The following is a 21,959-nucleotide window of genomic DNA, read 5'->3' as shown; positions in this document are numbered from 1 at the left end:
CTTGTCGCTGTTGACAATGGCGATACTAGTTATGGGTTAGAAGACATGATCAATGTTTAGTTAGATAGACGGTACATACCGAGTCAACTTGTCAGACATGGTTGCGAAGTGATATCGTGGCCTTTGTTGGTGGTTGAGTTTGCGAAAGAGCGACGAGAAATGTTGGTGTGGCGGGGATTATGACGGAGGCCACCAAAGCACTACCGGATTTGCGACTGGGTGAGCAAAAAAAAAGTCGAACGCTCTATGTTTTATATCACCGTCCTCGAAGAAGTTGTAGGAAGGGGATAACTGTGCCAGCAAGAGGGAGAGAAAAGGAAGCAAAAGACCAAGCAAATAATAATAATATACTGGCTTTGAGTGGATATGGTTATGATGATACCTGATTAAGCCCCCGTGCCTGCCTTGCTATTTCGTAGGGTCAGATCGTTCCTTCCTTCTATTGTGGATTTCCCCGTCTCATCCTGCCCGTATTAAGTCATCAGGAAACGTCCATGTCTGATTGGTCGGAGAGTCGACCACCATTTTCCTCAAGCGAAAACAGATGCCACTAAACCACAAAAGGGATGGCGGTTACATTGACCATCCAGGCCAGCCTTGGCTCATAGGCCCTGTCTGCCTGCCACTCCGACCTTCTCTGAACTCCCCCCAGAAAGGGCGAGAAACCGCCTGTGACAAGACCCAACATCACAACCTCTAATTCACCATCCCTCCCTCCCACCACCCCCCACAACTTGACCTGTCTTTTCCTAAACCCCCTGTCTCGAGGGTATCTGATTCATGGACTGTAAGTTCTCTTCCACAATTCCATCCGTATACTCTTCTCGACTCCCTCCTCGACCTCGCCCTGGACGTACCTTTTTCCTGGCTTCGCTCAAGCCTCATCTGCCTCATCACCATTTCACGTCGATGCATCTCGCAAACACCTACAAACCCTCAAAACCTCGTCTGCTGTCTCCTACAGCCTTCTTTCAATACGACTCGGTCGCTTTCAGTGTCTCCGCCAGCCATTGGCCGCTCCAGCTTCCTCGCATCCCCAACTCAGCCTCCGCCATCAATCAACGACCGAATCCATCGGATCTCCATCGATGATGTATTTAGAATCGTTCATGGTCGATCGCCGGTGCCTCTGAGTCGCCTGATTTTGCTCTATCCAACGCACTCCTTTGCTCCCACTCCAGCCGTGCGCTTCCCAAGTTACAATGCTGACCATTTCTTTCGCAGCCGCGTCCATCGAGATGCCCTCTCCCCCGGGCCAGGAAGCGGATCTTCCGTTGATGAATGGCCATTCCTCGCCTCTAGCCCTCCATAGCATACCAGCCGACGCGTTCTCACCCGTCAGCGAAAGCGAAAATTCAGATCCCAACGAAGCCCTCGCCGTGGACCCTTCATCAGATGAAGACGCACCCGGAGAAGAGGATGATGATGAAGATGAGGATGATGATGTGGAGATGGCAAATGATACAGACTCCTCCGAGGATGAAGATGCCGAGGGAGAGCCTGATGGAGATTATGACTCTGAGACTCCGCCGCCCGCACCCGCCGAAAGCAGTCGTGCGCGTAGCTCCACGTCGCAAGACTCATCGAGACCGCTGAAACGCAAAGCCAGCGCGGAAGAGGATGAATATATGGCGCAGAACCCCGAGCTTTATGGTCTCCGCCGTAGCGTGCGTTCATCTTATCCCGTTCATAGATTTCAGCTGACAAAGTCCCAGGGACGCGCCCGTCCTACCCGCCGCATCGTAAGAATGTCACATACTGATCCCATAGCACGGATACTAATGCATTCCAGGTCGATAGCAGCGACGATGACAATTCTGATTCGGATGTGCCTCGTAAGCGACAGCGCACAACGTCCCGGAAAGGTGCACCCCATCAGCCCTCCCGCATGCCGCCATCTGCTGACAGATTGTCTATAGCATCGAAACAACCTACCCCAGTATACGTGTCTGCAGAGTCTGACTCGGATTCGGACGATTATGTCAGCGCGAAGAAGAATATGCCCTCCAAGAAACAGAAGAGACGCCTACAGGCTATTGCCAATGGCGACCTCCCTCCCTCCCAAGCCGAGGTTCGATTCTCGTCAAGACGGTCTAAAGCGGTCGCAAACTACAATGAAGACGACGACGACATGTTTGAGGAGGATGATGAGGAAGATATGACTCCTAACTACTACGGTGCAACGGTGGAAGACACAGGCCCTGCGATAGACAAAGTACTCGACCATCGATCGTTGGACGGAGCTGGTAGGATCATGAACCTTGATAAAAATGAGTGTGGAACTAATCTGTATCCAGAAATCGATGCTGCTGACGCACAGAAGAAAGAATTCGAGTTCTTGGTTAGTGACCCCGCACCTTCCCCTTCCCGTTCCCAGTCTGTTGCTAACATCCCTCATAGATCAAGTGGCAGGATAAAGCTCACTATCATTCGAGCTGGGAGCCTTACGAGATTGCCTCGACTTATAAGGGCTGGCGGAAACTGGATAACTACTTCAAGAATGAAGTCCTGGTGGACCTTTACTACATTGGACGCCGTCATCAAGAGCCTGAAGAATACGAACAGCACGTGTTGGCACGCGAAGCAGAGCGTGAAAGTCAAGTGGAGTTCCACGTGGTAGAGCGTGTCATTGGTACTCGTGAAGGCGACGATGAAACAGAATACCTGGTCAAGTGTTAGTACCTTTGCCCACTACCCGACTCTTAACTCCATTACGGGGCCCCTTTTCGGATTACTAACACCGTTACAGGGAAGGGATTGACCTATGAGTTCTGCACCTGGGAGTCGGCTACTCTGATTAGCAGTCTATCGCAGTCCGAGATAGATCGCTATCTCGATCGGTCTTCCAAATTGCCATCATCGAACACTAAGGAATCGGTGTTGGCCACGCGCAGCAAATTCGTGAAACTGGACGAACAACCAGACTACATCAAGTTTGGCAAACTTCGTTCCTTCCAATTGCATGGTGTCAACTTCCTCGCACACAATTGGTGCCGCGGGACGAACGTCATTCTTGCTGATGAGATGGGTCTTGGAAAGACCGTTCAAACCGTTTCGTTCATGAATTGGTTACGACATGCCAGGCGGCAAGAAGGACCTTTCCTCTGTGTCGTACCACTTTCGACAATGCCTGCATGGGCACAAACCTTCAATGACTGGACGCCCGACATCAACTACGTTGTCTACACGGGGAAGAACCAGGCACGTAAAACGATACGTGACTACGAGCTCCTCGTCGACGGCAATATCCGAAAGGTCAAATTCAATGTGCTGTTGACGACCTACGAATACGTTTTGCATGATTGGCAATTTCTCTCCCAGCTGAAGTGGCAATTCCTTGCAGTGGACGAAGCACATCGCCTCAAGAACCGCGAGTCCCAGCTCTACGAAAAGCTCTGCCAGTTCAGTGCCCCTAGTCGACTCTTGATCACTGGTACCCCTATCCAAAACACCTTGGGGGAACTGTCTGCTCTGATGGATTTCTTAATGCCCGGCAAGATTTCCATGGACGAAGAGGTTGACCTCGCTTCAGAAGATGCTAGCCGGAAACTTTCGGAACTCAGTACTGCCATTCAACCCTATATGATTCGACGCACGAAAGAGAAGGTTGAGAATGACCTCCCTCCAAAGTCTGAAAAGATCTTGCGTGTCGAATTGTCCGACATCCAGCTCGAGTACTACAAGAACATTCTCACCAGAAACTATGAAGCCCTCAACGAAGGCGGCTCTGGGCAGAAGCAGTCTTTGCTCAACATTGTCATGGAGTTGAAGAAAGCGAGTAATCATGCGCTACTGTTCCCAAATGCCGAAGCAAGGTTTCTCCGACCGGATGCAAGCAAAGAAGAACAGCTCAAGGCCCTGATCACGACTAGTGGCAAGATGATGCTGCTTGATCGTCTCTTGACAAAACTCAAGGCTGATGGCCACCGTGTCCTCATTTTCAGTCAAATGGTGCACATGCTTGATATACTTACTGATTACCTGCGACTTCGGAACTATACCTTCCAGCGCCTGGATGGTACTGTCCCTGCATCAGACCGAAAGATTGCCATTGACCACTTCAACGCACCTGGTAGCGATGATTACTGCTTCCTTCTGTCTACACGAGCCGGAGGTCTCGGTATCAATTTGATGACCGCGGATACAGTCGTTCTTTTTGATTCCGACTGGAATCCTCAGGCTGATCTGCAGGCTATGGCTCGAGCCCATCGTATCGGGCAACAAAAGCCCGTGAGCGTGTATCGTCTTGTTTCCAAAGATACGATTGAAGAGGAGATTCTCGAACGCGCTCGAAACAAGCGCATGCTTGAGTTCATCACCATTCAACGTGGTGTCACGGACAGGCAACAGAAGGAATTGTCAGATAAGATGAATCGCGTCACGAGCGAGCCTACATCGGCGGATGATATCAATCAAATTCTGAAGCGTCGTGGTCAGAAAATGTTTGAGCAGTCCGGGAACCAGAAAAAGCTTGAAGAATTGGACATTGATGACGTGCTTGAGAATGCCGAGGAGCATAAGACAGAGCAAGCAGCTGGCCTTACATCAGATGGCGGCGAGGAGTTCTTGAGGAATTTCGAGTACACCGACGTCAAGATTGACCTCGAGTGGGATGATATCATTCCGAAAGAGGAGCTCGAAACCGTTAAGGAAGATATCCGGGCAAGAAAGGAGGAAGAGCAAACGCGAAAACTTCTGGAGGAGAGCGCACCGCGCAAACGTAAGAGTGCGCCGACCAGCGAACGGGAGCAACGTGCCGCCAAGAAGCGAGCACGAGAGGCAACTCGCCGTATCGATGATGATGGCGATGGTTCTGATGAAGAAGATTCGGCCCCGAACCGTGATCCTAAGCGTCCACTCACTACTAAGGAGATACGCAATCTCATTCGTGCGTATGAACGATACGGATCGCTTGAAGAACGCAAGGATGAGATGCTCCGCGATGCCAAGCTAGTTGGGCGCGATGATGAAGTCCTGAAAACCACCTTGGATGAGGTCATCAACATCAGCAAGGAGCTTGTCAAGGCCGAGCGAGAACGCTTACGAAATCTCGAGGTTGAAGAGAAGCGGGCGCTCACAAAGAAGGACAAGAAGGCGGTCCTTTTCAATTACAAGGATGTTAAGAAGCTTAACGCTGAGACGATCATCGATCGCCCAATTGAGATGCGCATACTCAAAGAAGCCATTGGCGAAGCAAGCGATTGGCGAAACTTCAGGGTGCCGGATGCGATCAAGCCTGCCAGCTATACCTGCTCTTGGGGAGCGCGGGAAGATGGCATGCTCTGCATTGGCATTGCGCGCCACGGTTATGGAGCCTGGGTCCCCATCCGCGATGATCTGGAACTTGATATGAGCGACAAGTTCTACCTCGAAGAACATCGTGTGGACAAGAAGGAAGAGCGCAGCAAGGCCGACGAGAAGAACGCGAAGTCGCCGGGCGCTGTCCACCTTGTTCGCCGAGCGAACTACCTCCTGACAGTCCTTAAGGAGAAGAGCGGCGTGGACCCCAACGCCAGACGCCTGATCGAAAACCATCATCGGAACAACAAAAAGCACCATTTGAGCGTATCCCGCCGTGCCGACAAGGTCGCGTCTAGTGTATCGGCAAGTCCTGGCCCTGGAGGGCAAGCGCGCAAAGTCGTACGCGACTCCGAGCGGCCTCGAGCGAATAGCCAGAGTGAGAAACGGCGCTCCGAAAGTCGACCCGACAGTCGGCATCACGACAATGGGTCACATGAGCCTCGGCACCGCCAGAATGATCATCACAGACCATCTGATGGACACCGCAAGGATCATCATCGTGAAGAGCGGAAGAGTATCGACCGTCGCATCCCTGGGCTTCCCCCTCGACCACCTACACCAGAGTTCCGGCGCAGGATCAGCGGAGACGGCGACCGGTCTCGTCCTAGAGAAGACCGACCGCATGGCGACGGTCATCGCGACGGTCATCGCGACGGTCATCGCGACGGCCACCGCGACGGCCACCGGGCGAGCCTGGACTCCTTGACGCCCAATAGGAACAAAGAGAAGAAGCCGGAAGATCCTACTGAGCGACGTCTGCGCCCAGTTCGTGACAATCTCGGTAGGCTCAAGAAGACGACGATTAAGAATTATCCCGTCAAGGAGACACTGGTCAAGAATCTCAAGACAGAGCTACTTGCGATTGGGAATTTCATCCGCGCCGAGACAAAGGACAGCAGTGACCTGGAGGAACGTCTCTGGTAAGTGCATGATAGAACTGAAAATGGATCCTAGGGGAAGTGCAGGCTAACGAGGGGAATAGGAATTTCACCGTGCAAAACTACTGGCCCCGAAAGGAGGTCACCGTAACCCAGGTCAAGGCGATGTATCTCAAGATGTTGGCCTCGGATAAGAGTAGCAAGCAGGGCGGGCAGCAGTCCAATGGACAAAAGCAAGGTTCATGAGGTGAAGGCGGAGGCGAAGCCCGATGGGGGGAAGTAGCACCTCGACTGCAACGAAAGGTATATATTGGGAACCTGGTGGGAGTAGTTGAACGAGGGCAGACGAGTCATTTCTTTTGCATGCGCGTATACGGACGCTTCATCGACACCTCATCATCATCACCACCACCACCCTCATCACCACTATCACGGCGGCGACCGTTTCTACAGCATAGCGCAGGTGTTTCATTTTCCGGATTGGACAACCAATTACCAACAACCCACCGACGAAGACGAAGACCTCGGGTTGGGTTGTTCGATATCTTTTCTTGATGGTACCAATCTTCTTCTTTCTTGGTTTCACTGCATGGAAAGAGAAAGCTTCACATTGGTGTTTTATTCTGTGTTTATCTTGTTCATTTTCATTTTCATTTCCATTTTTTGTCTTTCCCAAAATCATTGGACGGTTTCCCAATTTCGTCCATTAACAACCGGCGTCTCTTTTGAAATGGGTTCATTCACAAAAAGAGGAGTTTGTCAAGCCTCTTTCAGGGATCATTACAGGCGCAGTCTGAAGTTTCTTGGTATACGAATACCTATTTTTGGGGAGGAAGGGGAAGATCATTTGGGTGGGTGCTGAGCATTTTCTGCGGCTTCCAAAGGAAGGCATTATTGTCATTGCCTCTGTCCACGATATGTGTTTGCTTGAGCGCTCTTTTCAGACGTTAGGGAGCCGCCGCACACAACAGTGGAGAGAGGACAACATGAGCAGAGTGAAGATCAAGAGAATAAATATACTTAGTAATGTACTTTGGGGTCGATAGATGATGGATGTGTATGAGTTGGTGGCTGGGCAGACTTGAAATACAGTGCTCAGCTCGTCATCATACATAGATGTCCGTCCCCCTCCATTGAAAAGATTATATCATCACCATCATCATACAGTTTTTTTAACATGTGCTATTGGGTGTATGCATGACTTGTGTCGCGTGGGCGATGGTTATGATAAAATAAAGAGGGAGTCGGTGTTGTGGACATGTCTCGTATTGTACTTACACAGTAGTTACAGGTGTGCAGGTGTAGTCAGGAGCCAAGAGAAGGAGGTGAGCAGATGAAGCAGGTGAGCAGGCGAGAAGGACCGACAGTCGCAGTGTGACGCAATGATGAGTGAGAGGCAGTGAGGCGTGTGGACATCCAATCAGACGGGGTCTCATGGCAGCGTGCACCATGCGACCCGACTCACTTGACTGTTGATTCTTCCTCTCAACTCTTAACCATTGAATATATCTCTGCTTCTTCTTTGACTAAAAGAAATCAACTAATTAGTTGTTCGTGTCTAGACGCACTTGTAAATACACTACACACTGTACATACATACACTGTTCTACTGAAGCCATCTTGGTACTCTCTTCACGAACCTTCCTGGCACTATTCCCAAAACTCGCCCTGCCAACACTTTCACACTTCCACATTTCTTCTTTTCTCCATCTTCATCTCCTTCTTCCTCTCCTCCTTCTCCATTCTTTCTCGTATTCTTCTTTCCTCCCGGGTCTGTTCTTCCATTACCCTCCCTCCTGTCCTCGATCTCGAATCCAAACCCTCGCCCTCGTCCTCGTCCTCCACCTCCTGGCGCATAACCACACCTATACCTGTATACACATGCGCTCCTCGCCGCCATGCTGCAACCCTGGGGCGCAACCATCTCGGGACTCTGCGTGTTGCTTCCCTTAATAAACACCTGCAGGGCTGCCCCGCAATCTGGCCCAGGAACAACCTCCAGCACATCCAATCCAGTGTCATTACCCATACAACATCCGCAGGCCCAGTCCCAATCGCAATCGCAATCGCAATCGCAATCGCAGTATCCCATACCTGTCGACCCCAGCAGTAATACCATCCGAGGCCATCGTCGCCTGCAGGGACGGTTTCTACACATCACAGGTACGTCGACTTCAATTCCAGTACCCAACACGTAACATCGCGCATCCCTTTCCTCCCAACCACTACCGGACCCTAACCGCACGTTAAGGAGTTGCAAGTTTCTAACACACTAGTCGCGTGCAGATTTCCACCCAGACCCTTTTTTCAAAACCTACTCTAGCACCGAAGAAAACGCCGCTTGCCACCGAAAACATGGCCCCGCGGGCTTCTACGGCGCCGAGACCTCAGCCTGCGACTCGCCCTATTCCCTGGTCAACGCGACCTTCCAATGGATAAATGACCACGTCAAGGACGAGATCGACTTCATCATCTGGACGGGCGATTCGGCGCGACACGACAACGATGAGAAGCTCCCGCGAAACCAGAAGCAGGTCATTGAGCAGAACCAATACATCGTCGACAAGTTCGGCGAGGTGTTTGGTTCGGGCAACAACGGCGGCAAAGGCGACAACATTAACAACGAATTCATCATTCCCATCGTACCCACATTCGGCAACAATGACATCATGCCTCACAACATCTTCCTCGCCGGCCCGAACAAATGGACCTCGAAGTACCTAGACATCTGGCGCGGCTTCATCCCGGAGGAGCAGAGGCATCAGTTCCAGCAGGGAGGATGGTTCTACGTCGAGGTCATCCCGCAGAAGCTAGCGGTCTTTAGCCTCAACACCATGTACTTCTTCGCCTCCAACTCGGGCGTGGACGGATGCGCCAGCAAGAAGGAGCCCGGCTACGAGCACATGGAGTGGCTGCGGATCCAGCTGCAGATCCTCCGCGACCGCGGCATGAAGGCCATGTTTATTGGTCACGTGCCGCCTGCGAGGGTCGACAGCAAGTCGAGCTGGGACGAGACGTGTTGGCAGAAGTTTGCGCTGTGGGAGCAGCAGTACCGCGACGTGATTGTCGGGTCGTTCTTTGGGCACATGAATATCGATCATTTCATGTTGCAGGATTTCAAGGACATCAAGAAGGGGACTAAGGAGGGACAGATGAGTCCGGCTTCTGTGGATGCTATGGAATTGCACGAGGATTGGCTTGATGATGGGGAGGTCACTGTTGCGTCTGCATCGGATTATATCCAGGATCTGGGCAATGTGTGGTCGAAGCTGCCCAAGCCGCCGTCCAAGAAGAACAAGAAGTCGCAGTCGACAGTAGAATATGTTGATTCCGACGAAGAGGAGGAGGCGTTGTTCACCTGGGACTGGCTGGTGTCCACGTTCTCCGGGTCCAAGAAGGGCAAAAAGGGCGGCAAGGGAAAGAAGAAGATGACCAAGAAGAGGTATCTCAAGAAGATCGGAGGTCCATTTGCAGAGCGCTACAGCGTGTCTCTTGTTTCTCCCAGCGTCGTGCCAAACTATTTCCCGACGCTCCGTATCTACAGCTACAACATCACTGGTCTCGATGAGTCTGTAGCATCGGGATACGCAGGAGTCTCTCAAGTGTCTTCTATAGACGAGGACTTCACCGACGAGGACTACGAAGCGTACGAAACCGCCATCTCCGAAGCTGTGGCCGCCAACAAGAAAGGCAGCAACCACCAAGCCCAACTCCTCAAGAAGCGCAAGAAATACAAATTCAAAATCCCAGACCCGCCCTCTAAATCCTCGCCCCCAGGCCCCGCATACTCGCCACAGACCCTCTCCCTCCTAAGCTACACGCAATACTTTGCCAACCTCACCCACATCAACAACGACTTCACCTCCTCATCCCCCAAAACCCACCTCTCCGCACACCCCAACGACCACTCCAACACCACCACGGTCTTCGGCCTGGACGTGTGCCCAGACGACGGCTCCATCGCGCCCCAGCGCTGGAAGGAAGGCAAGCACCACCACCACCAGGGCAAGAAACCCCGCCCGAAGCCCAACCCCATCGACTTCCGCTTCGAGGTCGAGTACGACACCAGGACCGACAAGCGGTGGCGCATGAAGGACCTCACGGTCCGCAGCTGGGTCGACCTGGCGCGCAGGATCGGGACGGACAAGACGGGTTCTTCGTCTACTTTCTCTCCGGCTGAGTATCATCTCGACGATGATGACGATCTCGCAGAAGATACCGAGGATGATGAGATATCCGTAGAAGGCAAGAAGAAGAAGGGGAAGAAGCATAAGCACAAACACGACAAGAACGGCGCGTGGTACACGTTCGTGCAGCGCGCCTTCGTCTCTTCGATGGACGCGGACGATATTACGAATTTCTTCGGCGCCGCTGCACCACCGCCAGCGTCACATATCGACAACGGCGTGGGAAACGAGGGAATTGAGCTATAGACGGCGGAGAATCTGGAAGCGGTTTAGAAATAGATGCACGGGTGTATTAATACAGAGCAAGAAGGAAGAGAGAGACACAGGACGAGGAAACGACATGATGATACCCCCCTATCCCCTAACCATACCATTACTACCACCACTCACATTTTCAATGGGGAATTGCATACATGTACACAATAGGTACATACACAACCTCCAGGGGAAATTCTATACCCACACACGGAGACACATACACACTCGCACGCTGTAGACAAAGTCAGAGTCAGACAGAGACAGACGGACGTATCATTCAGAAAGAAGGAAAAGTCATAGCATGCATCACTGTCACCCCTACACAATCTGCGCGTTATCCTAGATTATTATCTCACGTTTAGCGAAACCATCAACCAATCAATGACTATTCCTGTTCACTTCACTTCCACTTCACTTCACTTCACTTTGATTGCTTGATCAATCAAGCGAGGTACTTGGCGGCGCCACTTCACTTCACTTCACTTGACTTCACTTCACTTGACTTGACTTTGATTGCTTGACCAATCAAGCTAGATAGTTGGCGACGCCAGTTCACTTCACTTCACTTCAGACGGCGCAGACTATCTCGCTTACCTTAAAGCTGTTATACTCCGTACATAACAAGCAGCCCTAGAGTAGTTAGGTATGCAACTGTATGTAGGACATCACACTTCTGCCTGTACTCGTTCTTCATATGTGACTTTTCTTTTCTATTCTCTTTGCTTACATACGTGTGTACATTACATGTGTGCGTATGTAGGCGCAGGTAGGTGCGTGTCTTCTATCAACGACTCTCATCTCCCCCTTCTCTTCACCCTCACCCTCAGCCCTAGGCATCTGCTTAGGCGTCGACTTAACCATCCCCACGGGTATCAAAAAATAAAGATTACCAAAAAGACAGCCGAAGCTATTTACCCCCGTTTCGCCCCATACCCCTTGGTTACCGCACAAGAAATGAAAAAACGCAGAGACAGACGAAAAAGGTTTCCCCCTGAGTGAGCGCGTGAAACGCCATATCCGGAAATCAACAAAGGGAATGAAGGAAGGGAGAAAGGGAGAAGAAAAGATGTAGAGAGGGAAGGAAGAAGGTCCCTTTTGGATAGGCTAGGCCATGACACCTTCCCTGCGACGCCGCCGCCGGATAGAATGTCAAGGCGAAAAAGCAGTAGGCAGTCATTTCTTAAGATTTTAGGATAGTGATGTTTGTTGTATAAGATACGAGCTTTGGTGTCCGTTGGTGTGCGTTTATGCGTCCGTTTACTCCATTCTGACATATTCGATGTTTTTTGTTCTATGATGGAACGATTTAGGCGAGTGATGACGATGTGGCCAAGGCCGAGATTGTTAAAGTGACGTACGTTAGTGAGAAAGGCTCAGGCGTAGAATTCCTGTATGTGACGAGGTAGGTATGTCCTTAGGTACGGACGTTGAATCGCTGGACGAACGGACTCGTTGTAGTTTCTTTATGGCCATGGCAATGGTGTGTAGTTTTCGATCGAGTAGACATTACGTAGATCTTCCCCTCTCCCCCAGAGAAGGTAGTAGGTTGAATATGATAATCGGGCATCATTAATTTTTGGGCTCGCCCGGGCATCAGCGAAGATGGAAAAGGAAACAGCTCAGCTCGCTCAGAACGCCTCACCCGCGACATCCTCCTCACCATTGAGGATCCTCCTCGCCTCGTCGAGCCTCCTCCGCCACTCCTTGCGCTCGTACTGGTCGCCCGACGTGCTCTGCATGTTCGTGCAGACCTGCTGGAAGCTGGCCGCCAGGCTGTACACGAGCTGCTTCTCCTCCTGGTTGAGTTCGAGGCGGGGCTGGTCGTGCTGTTTCGAGGACGGGGATTCCAGGAGGATGGAGTAGATTTTCGAGGTTTGGAGGCCGGTGGCGAGGTCTGCAGGGGAGGACCCGCGGGAGACGGCCGAGGAGGGGGAGACTTGGCCGTTGGGTGAGGTTGCGGCTGCGGATTTGCGCATGGTGACGGCGGAGTCGGTGCGTGGGGATGATGCGAGGCCGTTGTGCGAGGCGGCGGCGGCGGCGGCATACTGCGGTGTAACCTGCTGGACGGGGAGCAGCTGCGTGAAGCGGTCCATTTGCTCGTTGGACTCCTCGTCGGAGAAGTCCTCGGCGGCGGTGGCGAAGCTGGCGACAGTGGACACGGAGTCGCTGCTCGCGGTGCGCGAGTGGAAGGATATCCTGCGCTCTGCTTTGTCGTCGGGTCCGTTGCTGGTGGTGTCGATGGCGGTGACGGGCCGCGTCGTGGCGGTCGAGTCGCCCGAGCTGCTACTTGATCGGCGGCTTGTGGAGCTGTAGGTCCCCATGGCGCTGTGCAGGAAGAAATGCTCGTAGTCGAATGCGTCGACGCGGTCTTCGTGCCGCTCTGTCACCGGCATCTCGTACACTGCGTCTTCGTACACACTCTCGGGCGCTTGGTCGTATTCTCCGCCGTCCACGGAGACGAAGTCGCTCTCGTCGTCGTCGAACTCATCGTCCTCGTCCTCCTCTTCCTCGTCATTCGAGCCATCCTGGGTTACTGCGTGCAATTTCTGGTGAGATGCACGAGTGCTTTGGGCATTTTCGGGAGTGTAGTCTTCAGCAGTGGTCTTTTCCATTTGCTCAATCAGGTGATCTTCCTCTTCCTCCGTTAAGGGGTCGATGACTTCCATTGCTGTGTCTGCTGGTGCCTTCGTCTTCGGTGTTGTTGACGCATCGCCTTGCTCCTCGTACAGTGTCTTGCGGATCGGAGATGATGACTTATATCCAACACCAGCATCTGCCGTCACTGGCGAAGTCCCATTCTTGTAAGCGTCCGCGCCCGAGTACCAGATCTCCGCAGACGTGAAGGGGCTCGGCGTCCGCAGATTCTGCAAACTACGCCTACGCATAGTATCCTCCTTTGCACGCTGTTTCAGGCTGGAGATTCTACCTTTCAGGTCCTGCATCTGGGAGCGCAAACTGCTGGCCGCCGAAGCAGAGCGGCGAAGTTCTGGGTCATCATCGCCGGCAGGAGTACCACCAACAGCATCGTCGTCTTCGTATTCCGGCAGTGTCTCCAATGCGTTGGGTGGCGACCGCGAACCCCTGGATTCGTAAGAACGCAAGGAGTGCTCCTGCTCCTCGTGGTGGCTGTCCCACCCATTACTCCTCGGCTCGCGCATCACCTCCACGCTGCGCGATTCTCGGATGGGAAATCGTCCCTGGCCGTAACCCTCAGGAGACCACGGGCCACTGGCGGTTCCCATCGCACTCGATGCGCGCTTGTTCGACAGTGCTCTGCTGGCGTACGTGGGAGAGGCGAAGGGATTCGGCACAGATGTCTCGCTCAGTCCCCGCGCGTGGCCAGGGCTGCCGCCCGCTGATAGGGGCGATGAGTGGTACGGTCTCGTCCGAGGGGGTATGGGGCCCATTCCGGCGTAAAGTTTGCGGTCGCGCTCGCGGGCCGCCGCGAGCTGTTGCTGCAAGTCGGTCTGCATCTTCTTCGAATTGAAGGTCGGGCTCGGGGACACGACGAGCGATTCTCGCGCGCCGCGTAGGTTGCCCTCCATCACGTTCAGGCGCTTCTTTGCGTTGGCGAGGATAAGTTCTGCGCGCCGGCTCAGCGCCGCGGAGGTGTATTCGTCTTCGGCCTGGGCGTCCCGTCGCTCTTTCTCTGCTGCGTCCATCGCATCGTGGTCGTCGTCTTCGATGTCGGTGTCAATTGGGAATTCGTCACGCGCTGCACCGTCTGCACCTTCCTCTTCCTCGTCCGCATCGTCTTCCTCCATCACCACGCCGCTGTCGTCGAAATTGGTGGAGCTGTCGAAGCCAGGCCATCGCAGATTCTCCAGGTCCTCGCTATGTATGGAACCCGAGGACGCGTTGCTGAGTCTGCGCTGCTGTTGGAATGCGCCAGAAGCGTGGCCGGTTAGCGGGTCTGCGATGGTGGGCGAGGAAGCTAGAACGTTGTCATCGCCGCGTGGGCTGCCCTTGCGTGAACTGCGTCTCGAGGAGCCGTTCCCAGCGCTCACGTTTCCTGGTACCGTTGCTGTCGCTCCTCCGCCGGCGGTGGCGCTGCCGTTCATCTTGCCGCTGGAGCCAGCGTCAGACTCGACCATGGTTCGTATTGTCGAGCGCGAGCTCTTGGAGGAGAGCGGAGGGGACTTTATGCTGAATTGCGGCGAGCGACCGCGACGGGCGCCGGGCGGGTTGGCTAATTTGAGGGTGCGCTCCGATCGGTTGGAGTGGGTGTAGAGGGTGGGAGGGGAGGGGGGACGGTCGACGTAGGGATTCGGAGAAATGCTGCGCAGCGGAGTGCCGTTTGATTCTGGGAGGATCATGCAGGCGTCGGAGAGGGTTGGTGATCGTGGAGTCATTGGCCCCGTGGCCGCAGCAGACACGGGGAAGGGTATGTATGTGGTTGTTGCAGCCATGGTGAAGGTGAAGGCGGGAGGACAAAGACACGAGGTCTCGCGCCTTGGGATCCCGTGTTGTTATTGCTGTTTGTTCTTTTTGTCAAGGTGATGTCCTCGTATGTACACAGTACGAAGTGGGAGTGGTTAGGGCGCAACCCAATTCTTGGAAAATGGAGACGAGAGCGGGATTGCAGCAGGAGTTATATTAGCTTGCAGCTGGACATGGTTGGATTGGAAGAAAGACCGAGATGGGCAGTCAGCGGAAAACAGTCGACGATCGGTAGGGAAGGGTAGGTAGGAGGTAGACTGGGGAGCCTGGGGGGTGTTGGTTGGCTTCGACGCAGCGCGCCCCCGTTGTGTCAGTGTGTGTCTGTCTGTGTATCTGAAGATATGTGTTTGTGTACGGATTGTTGTTGTGTATATGTTTGAGTGTGTCGATGGGGAACCTGGATTCGAGGATGTGTGAGACAGGATGGTAGCACGGGAGTGGAGAAGGGAGGGTTTGGGGAGACACAAAGGAGTTTGAGTGAAGCCAATGCAAGACAACAACAACAATAATAAGGATAACACGAGAGACTTTGGGCTGATGACGACTGACGAATGAACTGGAGTGACTACTAGACTACACTACTAGTTCATAGGTACGAACAAGCCAGGACCAGGCACAGTCGTCGGTCATTAAAGTTTTCTGGAGATGAAATGAAATTGTGAAAGGAAATGAGATAGAACGATAGTACGAGTATGTATAACAGTAACAGTATATAGGGCAATGGACACCAACTCAATGATGCACTCCTACTGTTCACCATGCAATCCTTCTTCTATGCTTCTCTTCTCTTTTCTCTTCACTTCTGGTCTCTTCCTTTTCCTTACTTTCTACCTCGTACTCCGTAGTTCGGTACTCCTTTCTCTTTCTCTCTCGCCATTCGTCATTCATGTGCTCAGGTACAGGACTCGGACTCGACGAATCAAATGCCTGCATGGCATATCAATGTCCAGCCCTCCGTCCCTTAATCAATTCCATTGCAACACCCCGAACCCATACTCCCACTCTTATACACATACATACCACCTTCTCCATGTCTATCAAATAACTGAACACCATCCCATCTCATCTCATCTCACCGCGCTATGCAATCTCAAGTCCTCGCCTGTCTACGTGAGCCACCCGCCCACCACCCGCGCCGCCATATTAGGGGCTTTTCCCTATCCTATTTCCCTCCCACCTTGCCCCAAGTGCACCCACCAGTCCACAGTCCCAATCCCCTAAAACCAAAAACTCCCCTTAAGGCTATGGATCGCCCCGGCCCTTACCCATCCCATCCATTCTAACAAGGACTGCGAAGGGGCCCTATTGTAAACTACCCACATTAATCTCAACCACAACTTTTCTGGTATTTCTCCGTTGGGCGGCCCGTGCGGTTCCGGGGGTCTTGATTGGTTGGTTCCCCTATTTTTTGTCTTTTGAGATAGAAAGATTGAGAGGGAGATGGAGGGAGATGGGGGGAGGACTGTGCTCTGAGAGTTACTTGATCCGATGGGTGAGGATGGTGCTAAGAGAGTAGGACGGTAGTTCTCATCGGGCGGGTTGGATCGTTGGCGTTGTCGTTGGAAGAGACGTTGGCGTTGAACGGCTGGCTGGCTGGCTGCTGGTCTGGCTACTGGTCTGGTTTGGTGGCTGTCTGTAGTAATTTAACAGTCGTTGTCTGCTGATCTATTCATCCGAGGATACTTCCAACAATCCATATACTATCTCTTCATCACCGACACTGGGGATCAATTTTCCATCAAGCAGTCAGGATGGAATCATGGGGTACCGTCTACCCCAGCAGCACAGCACGCGTTCGAACGTGTCGCGTGCCGACACAACACGCGACCGACACCCACCCCCATCCATTCCTCTCCTTACATTAATTAAGACATCCACACATACCCTACCAGGTATGGCAATCCCGGTGAATAGTATCCAAGATTGCGTCTCCCGCTCAGCTTTCCGTGTATGCATGCATGCAAGCAATAACGCGTAATTCCCTTTCCCCCGTTCCCCGTTGCCCGTTCCCCATCTGGCGTTCGTTATGCGGGTTCATGCTATAGACTACATCCATTTCCTATAGGTATAGTTGATTTTCTGTCTCAACACTCTCGTTATGAGAACTGCATGCTATCATGGCGTGTAATGTTCAATTTGAAGATGGATTCTTGGAAGAATGCACAGAATGAGTGGATAAAAAGATGCTTTCATTGCGTACTGCCTGGTTGATTGTTCGCCCGTCGCTATGCTAATGCCAATGCCAATGCTTCAAAATGCTCATGCAAGAATTTCCAAAATGCAAAATATTCACAACCCCCCCCCCCCCCCCCCCCCTCTCCCATTCGAACTAACAAACAAAATACCGGATCCCCTCCTCTCCCGTTCAATTCAGTCCAATCATACACAATGCTTAATGTAGTAGTAGAAGAAAGAAAGACTGCTGTCGCTCAAAACATATCATCAATGTCGTTATCGTCGTTCCAGCCAAGAGCGTCGTATATAGAAGGCTGGGTCCCCGTGATGCTTTTACTCTGCTGCTTCGAGGGGCCTGAAGGTAAAGGCGACTCCCCGATCGTCGTTGCTGCTGCCATTGCCGCCGGAGGCTCTTTGGTTGGAGTCGTAAATACAGGTTGCGGTGTGAACCCGGACGGACCGGAAGGAATGGCGAAGGACACTTTGTTCGGCGTGGCCAGCACTGCCGCGGGCGTGGACGCGATCTTCTCAGGTAGCGGTGGACTCACGGCTCTGTGTTTGACGGGCGTCGCGAAGACGGGTCCAGGGATCGCTCCGGACGAGAAGGATCTGTTGTTCGGGGCCTTGGAAGGCGTCTCTGCGATGCCGGAGACGGGCTGTTTGCGACTTGCTGTGCTTCGCTGGACAGTTCCTGGGACTATGGAACCCATTGAGCGGACTCCCGAGGAGGGGATTCGTAATGAACTCGAGGGGATGGCGTCGAAGTCGCGTTCTCGGACGAATGGGTTGCGGTGGTTGTTGGGGGTTTGCTCGATGACGTTCTTCGTTCTCTTGGCTACTCGGGGCGTTGCGCTGACTTGTACGTCCTTGACTACTTTTCGGACCGTGTTGGTCGGTTTCCTCGAAGACTTGGTGGCTACGCCTAGACCTCGTCGTTCCATGTCGTCCACGTAGCCTCCCACTGCAAGTCCCCTGTTAGGCTTCTTCAATGCTGCTATGGCTTCCTTCACCTCGTCTTCTACGCGCTTCTTTTGCTGGATCTTGGCGGCAGCTGCGGCTGATGGTGCACTCAGGTCAACTTGTCGGCCCTTGAGGTGATTGAAGTGAGACATCGAACGGCGAGCTGCTTGTGAGGGACTTCGCTGGAAGGGTATGGCCGATAGTGGCACCTCACTTCCCTCCCGCTTGATATCGGTCAACAAGGCCGAGTCCGTCGTAGACCGAGCCAGGGATGGCGTCGGCTTGCGCTGTCCAGTTTGGCCCGTTGTATCAGTAGCGACACGTGCAAGTGAGCGACGCGATTTCTTCACATCTGGCTCCTTGGGTTCTCCAGATTTTCGTGAGGGCATTGGGGGCCTCATTGCTTTTCGTTTCGATGGCGTCGAGGACGCTGGTCCGCCTAGTTTCTTGTTGATCATCCGTGCTTGCTCTGGAAGTCTCCTCATGTAGAAAGGGACGATGACTTCGACGCAGAAGCTTTGCAATCTGTCACTGTTCTCGTTTTTGCCGGGACCTTCTGTTGGGTCCTCGTTCTTTGCATTCTTGCTGTCGAAATCCAAGATTCCTTCTTGGTCGACCGACTGCCAGATACACAGCTTGTCGAGGAGAAGATCAAGCTGAAGATTGATATCGTCTAGCTTCTTTTTCCGTTTCTTCGGTTTGGCCGCCTGGCTCTCCGCCTGGCCTTGTGTTTCTTCCTGAGTTTCTCCCTCGCCTTCCTCGGTGGGCTCTTTGTATGTTGATAGGGCCTCAAGAGCGACAATCTCTAACATAATAATCATCTGTGCCAGTGTCTCTCTCACGCGTAGATCTCCTATCCGTCTCTTGATCCTCTGATCCATCGTCTCCTCGCCATAAGCCTCAGGCATGCGCATCTCAGACTTCCACCACTTCTGAATGACCAGCTCCTCCTGGGGGTAAATGCCGCTCCGGTTAAGCTTCATCTTCTTCTTTGACTTCTTTGGCTTCGCGGCAGTCTCCAGCTCATCATCCGAAAATGACCCTGGTAGAATGGCCTTGATCACCTCGGGCAGCTTCTCGCGATATTTCTTGTCGCTCGCCTTGTGGCTAAGCAGCATTGTCCGTAGTGAAGTGACCAGTTCGTGTGTTGGTGGGGCTCCCTCCTCCGAAGACGTGAACGCATTGCGTACTCTCGTGATGGGGCCTTTAGCGAAGTAAGCCAGCGACATCTTCGACAAGTACACCGCGTCCAGATACTGGTGTGCTAAATTCTCGAGCAATTGCTGTGGCGAAGGAGTTTCAATTGGCATTCCGGAAAACTCAGCGGGGACTGTGTCGTCTAGCTTCGGTGCATCATTGGACATGCTCTTCTCAATGTTCCCAGCTTCCTGCACAGGGACTTCCCGCGGTGGCTCGACAGGCTTGACAGCTGGACGGAACATAGACAACCTCACACGCTTCGCAGCGTTTTCATCCGGCTGGGTTTGAACAACAGCTTGTTCCCACCATTTCGTCGTGACTGCTCCAGACGTGACGACTTTCGGCAATGACGGGTATAGAGTGAGACTGGCGGGATCCCAAAGACTAGCAACATCCTTCTCTTTCAACCAGCCTGCAAGCTTGCAGAGGCTGTAAACACGGGGTTGCACACGCTCAATGGCATACAATGTCCTTTTGGTCTCATATCGTGCGATCAGGACCTTGGGTACTGCTGAAGCTATGTCGTGTCCATCTCTGTCCTGCTCGAGAATGTCGATGTGGGCGGAGAATAACCGACCGGGGGTGAATTGGTCGTCCGAAGTGGTGTCGAGGAAGGTGAGAGGGAGCTGAGAGCGGCCAATGATTCGAATCGGAGTGAAAGTCGAGGGTTTTGCGTATGGAGAGTCGGGACAAGGTTTGATCACGAAAGGTTTGTTGAAGGTTCCTAGGCCGCATATGCTCTCCCGCTTGCGTTTTGTAGGCAGTTTGGGCTTGAGCTCGAGGTCGCCTTTGGTAGGTAGAATGGAGGGTCGAGGTGTGGGGTTTGTAGTGTTATGAAGCATTGTCTTCGTCTGCAATGCGTAGGTCGTCATAGGGAGCGCTCATGGCTAGTGATACAGATCTGCGGGGTTGCGGCGACAGGGCGAAGAATGGGTTGAGGTTGCTCGGTCGTTAGGGTTGTCTTGGGTGTGGATGTGTCGCGTCGCGTCTTGCAATACGGGACATTTTGTCGTGGCCTGTGCGTAAGTCCGTGCTAACCGCGTCACTAGCCCTCGACGTCAATGAATTCAACATTATTTACTACAAGCAGTCTACGGAGCACTTCGTACATGGAACACTGTTATTGAGAGTAAGAAAATTGAGAGTAAGAAAAGTTATCCATCTCATTCAAGCAGGAACGGAACTGACGATGAAAATCCAGGAAGATCTCCACGGTAACAAGACTGTTCTATCAAACAGCATATCCACCAACTCGGTTTCTGGACGTGCCACCACATCCTCAATATAAAGATTCGCTTCTCAACCTTCAACCACCTCAACACAATCTACTCAACTCAAAACCTCCCAGGAAACCACTCTCACATCCCAATCCCAGGTCCTCAATCATGGCATCCACACCACCACCACCACCATCACCTTTCCCCCTACGCCACCCACCCCAACTCCCCCCTCAACCCCACGAAGACAACCAACACTCCCCCCTCCTCTCCCTCCCCCTCGAACTCCGCCAAACAATCTACCACCTCCTGACACCGCGTCCCTACAGCCGCCCCTCCCCAATCTGCTACCCCTTCGCGGCCTCCACGCCCGCCACCGCAATCGTAACCTCCATGTCCCACACTCCGCCCCCGCACCCCCTCATCCTCACCTGCCGCCAGCTCCACGCCGAGGTGCTCGCGTACCACTATGGGCACACGACGCTGCGGTTCGCGGCGCTGGGGTCGGCCGCCGGGGCGGTCGAGGGGATGTGTGAGGGGGAGGTTGCGATGGTGCGGCGCGCGAGGAGGGTGGAGTTGATGTTGGTTTGGAATTTGACGAAGGCGCGGGCGGAGGCGAGGTCTGCTGGGGGCAAGGGAGCGACGCCGTATTGGATGGAAGGGTGGGTGGAGGAGAGGGTGAAGTTGTTGAGGGAGGTTGCGGGGGGTTTGAGGGTGGTGGTGGTTTCGCTGAGGGATGCGTCGAGTTGGGGGGTTTGGGAGGAGAAGAGGGGGTTTTTGGAGCCGTTGAGGGGGCTCGTGGGGAGGGGCGTGAGGTTCGAGGTTGGGGAGGTGGTGGTGGTGAGGGAGGCCGAGGGTGATGTGAGGAGCGCGTTGGGGGCGTTTTTGGAGGAGTTGAATGAGGCCCCTGGGATGGGTGGGTGGGAAGGGCTGAGGCTGGTTCGTTGAGATGCGTTCTTGGGGTTTTACGGGTTATCTGGTGTTGGGTTCTTCTTGTCTGTCTCTGAGGTTTTCGGTTTGTGGTGGGATACAAGGTTCAAAAGCATCTGGTTGAAAAGGTAAGACTGGAAAAATCATGATTGGTAATTGTTCACAAACTCTCGTCGTATATCTAATACAGTACTATATACCCTAATTGATATCTGTTAACATCATGGCGAGACCAGTCATAAGGGACAAAAAGATAGCATAGCATGTTCCTGGTCAGTCCTAACGAAACCATTATCAACTACACCTTCGATAGAAGAGAACTCCAAGACTACACTAGCGGAATGATTCTTTTTCATTTTGTGTATCTCACATATAGTTTATATGTACGTACCACAGTACATACAGTACGAAGG

At 53.0% G+C, this 21,959-nt stretch overlaps 7 protein-coding genes across 7 annotated transcripts; 4 read left to right on the top strand and 3 right to left on the bottom strand.

The window, feature by feature from the left end:
- Window positions 1-1,238: 1,238 nt before the first annotated feature.
- BU24DRAFT_340370 (chromo domain-containing protein 1) lies at window positions 1,239-6,425 on the top strand (the record flags this gene model as incomplete). Its single annotated transcript, XM_033523226.1, has 8 exons — window positions 1,239-1,667; window positions 1,716-1,742; window positions 1,793-1,865; window positions 1,920-2,246; window positions 2,298-2,341; window positions 2,401-2,674; window positions 2,750-6,221; window positions 6,284-6,425. The coding sequence occupies 8 exons, from the start codon at window positions 1,239-1,241 to the stop codon at window positions 6,423-6,425; spliced, it is 4,788 nt and encodes a 1,595-aa protein (XP_033387464.1).
- A 172-nt stretch (window positions 6,426-6,597) lies between these two features.
- BU24DRAFT_112992 (uncharacterized protein) lies at window positions 6,598-7,080 on the top strand. Its single transcript, XM_033520818.1, has one exon. It carries the CDS (start codon window positions 6,769-6,771, stop codon window positions 7,039-7,041), a length of 273 nt encoding a protein of 90 aa, XP_033387463.1. The 5' UTR covers window positions 6,598-6,768; the 3' UTR covers window positions 7,042-7,080.
- Window positions 7,081-7,672: 592 nt separating this feature from the next.
- Window positions 7,673-11,020, top strand: BU24DRAFT_364528 (Endopolyphosphatase). The gene is made up of 2 exons (XM_033524249.1): window positions 7,673-8,342; window positions 8,466-11,020. The coding sequence occupies exons 1-2, from the start codon at window positions 8,078-8,080 to the stop codon at window positions 10,610-10,612; spliced, it is 2,412 nt and encodes an 803-aa protein (XP_033387462.1). The 5' UTR covers window positions 7,673-8,077; the 3' UTR covers window positions 10,613-11,020.
- A 1,232-nt stretch (window positions 11,021-12,252) lies between these two features.
- BU24DRAFT_385945 (uncharacterized protein) lies at window positions 12,253-15,494 on the bottom strand (the record flags this gene model as incomplete). Its single annotated transcript, XM_033524895.1, has 2 exons — window positions 14,711-15,494; window positions 12,253-14,605 (listed from the first exon to the last, which is right to left on the bottom strand). The coding sequence occupies exons 1-2, from the start codon at window positions 15,031-15,033 to the stop codon at window positions 12,253-12,255; spliced, it is 2,676 nt and encodes an 891-aa protein (XP_033387461.1). The 5' UTR covers window positions 15,034-15,494.
- A 295-nt stretch (window positions 15,495-15,789) lies between these two features.
- On the bottom strand, window positions 15,790-16,135 carry BU24DRAFT_418723 (uncharacterized protein). The gene has a single exon (XM_033527042.1). It carries the CDS (start codon window positions 15,995-15,997, stop codon window positions 15,818-15,820), a length of 180 nt encoding a protein of 59 aa, XP_033387460.1. The 5' UTR covers window positions 15,998-16,135; the 3' UTR covers window positions 15,790-15,817.
- On the top strand, window positions 16,056-16,725 carry BU24DRAFT_418722 (uncharacterized protein). The gene has a single exon (XM_033527041.1). The coding sequence runs from the start codon at window positions 16,147-16,149 to the stop codon at window positions 16,345-16,347; it is 201 nt and encodes a 66-aa protein (XP_033387459.1). The 5' UTR covers window positions 16,056-16,146; the 3' UTR covers window positions 16,348-16,725.
- A 683-nt stretch (window positions 16,726-17,408) lies between these two features.
- BU24DRAFT_418721 (uncharacterized protein) lies at window positions 17,409-20,350 on the bottom strand. Its single transcript, XM_033527040.1, has one exon. It carries the CDS (start codon window positions 20,269-20,271, stop codon window positions 17,494-17,496), a length of 2,778 nt encoding a protein of 925 aa, XP_033387458.1. The 5' UTR covers window positions 20,272-20,350; the 3' UTR covers window positions 17,409-17,493.
- Window positions 20,351-21,959: the final 1,609 nt, after the last annotated feature.

The sequence above is a fragment of the Aaosphaeria arxii genome, assembly GCF_010015735.1.
Source record: "Aaosphaeria arxii CBS 175.79 unplaced genomic scaffold BU24scaffold_2, whole genome shotgun sequence".
In the NCBI taxonomy this organism is placed as follows: domain Eukaryota; kingdom Fungi; phylum Ascomycota; class Dothideomycetes; order Pleosporales; genus Aaosphaeria; species Aaosphaeria arxii.
The sequence above is the reverse complement of the archived record's forward strand: the minus strand, read 5'-3'. Positions and strand labels throughout refer to the sequence as shown.

Coding starts and splice junctions, on each gene's coding strand:
- BU24DRAFT_418722 (XM_033527041.1), top strand. CDS start 16,147: ATGCAATCTCAAGTCCTCGCCTGTCTACGTGAGCCACCCGCCCACCAC.
- BU24DRAFT_418723 (XM_033527042.1), bottom strand. CDS start 15,997: ATGCAGGCATTTGATTCGTCGAGTCCGAGTCCTGTACCTGAGCACATG.
- BU24DRAFT_418721 (XM_033527040.1), bottom strand. CDS start 20,271: ATGACGACCTACGCATTGCAGACGAAGACAATGCTTCATAACACTACA.
- BU24DRAFT_364528 (XM_033524249.1), top strand. CDS start 8,078: ATGCTGCAACCCTGGGGCGCAACCATCTCGGGACTCTGCGTGTTGCTT. Junction 8,343..8,465: donor ACGGTTTCTACACATCACAG/GTACGTCGACTT, acceptor AGTCGCGTGCAG/ATTTCCACCCAGACCCTTTT.
- BU24DRAFT_112992 (XM_033520818.1), top strand. CDS start 6,769: ATGGAAAGAGAAAGCTTCACATTGGTGTTTTATTCTGTGTTTATCTTG.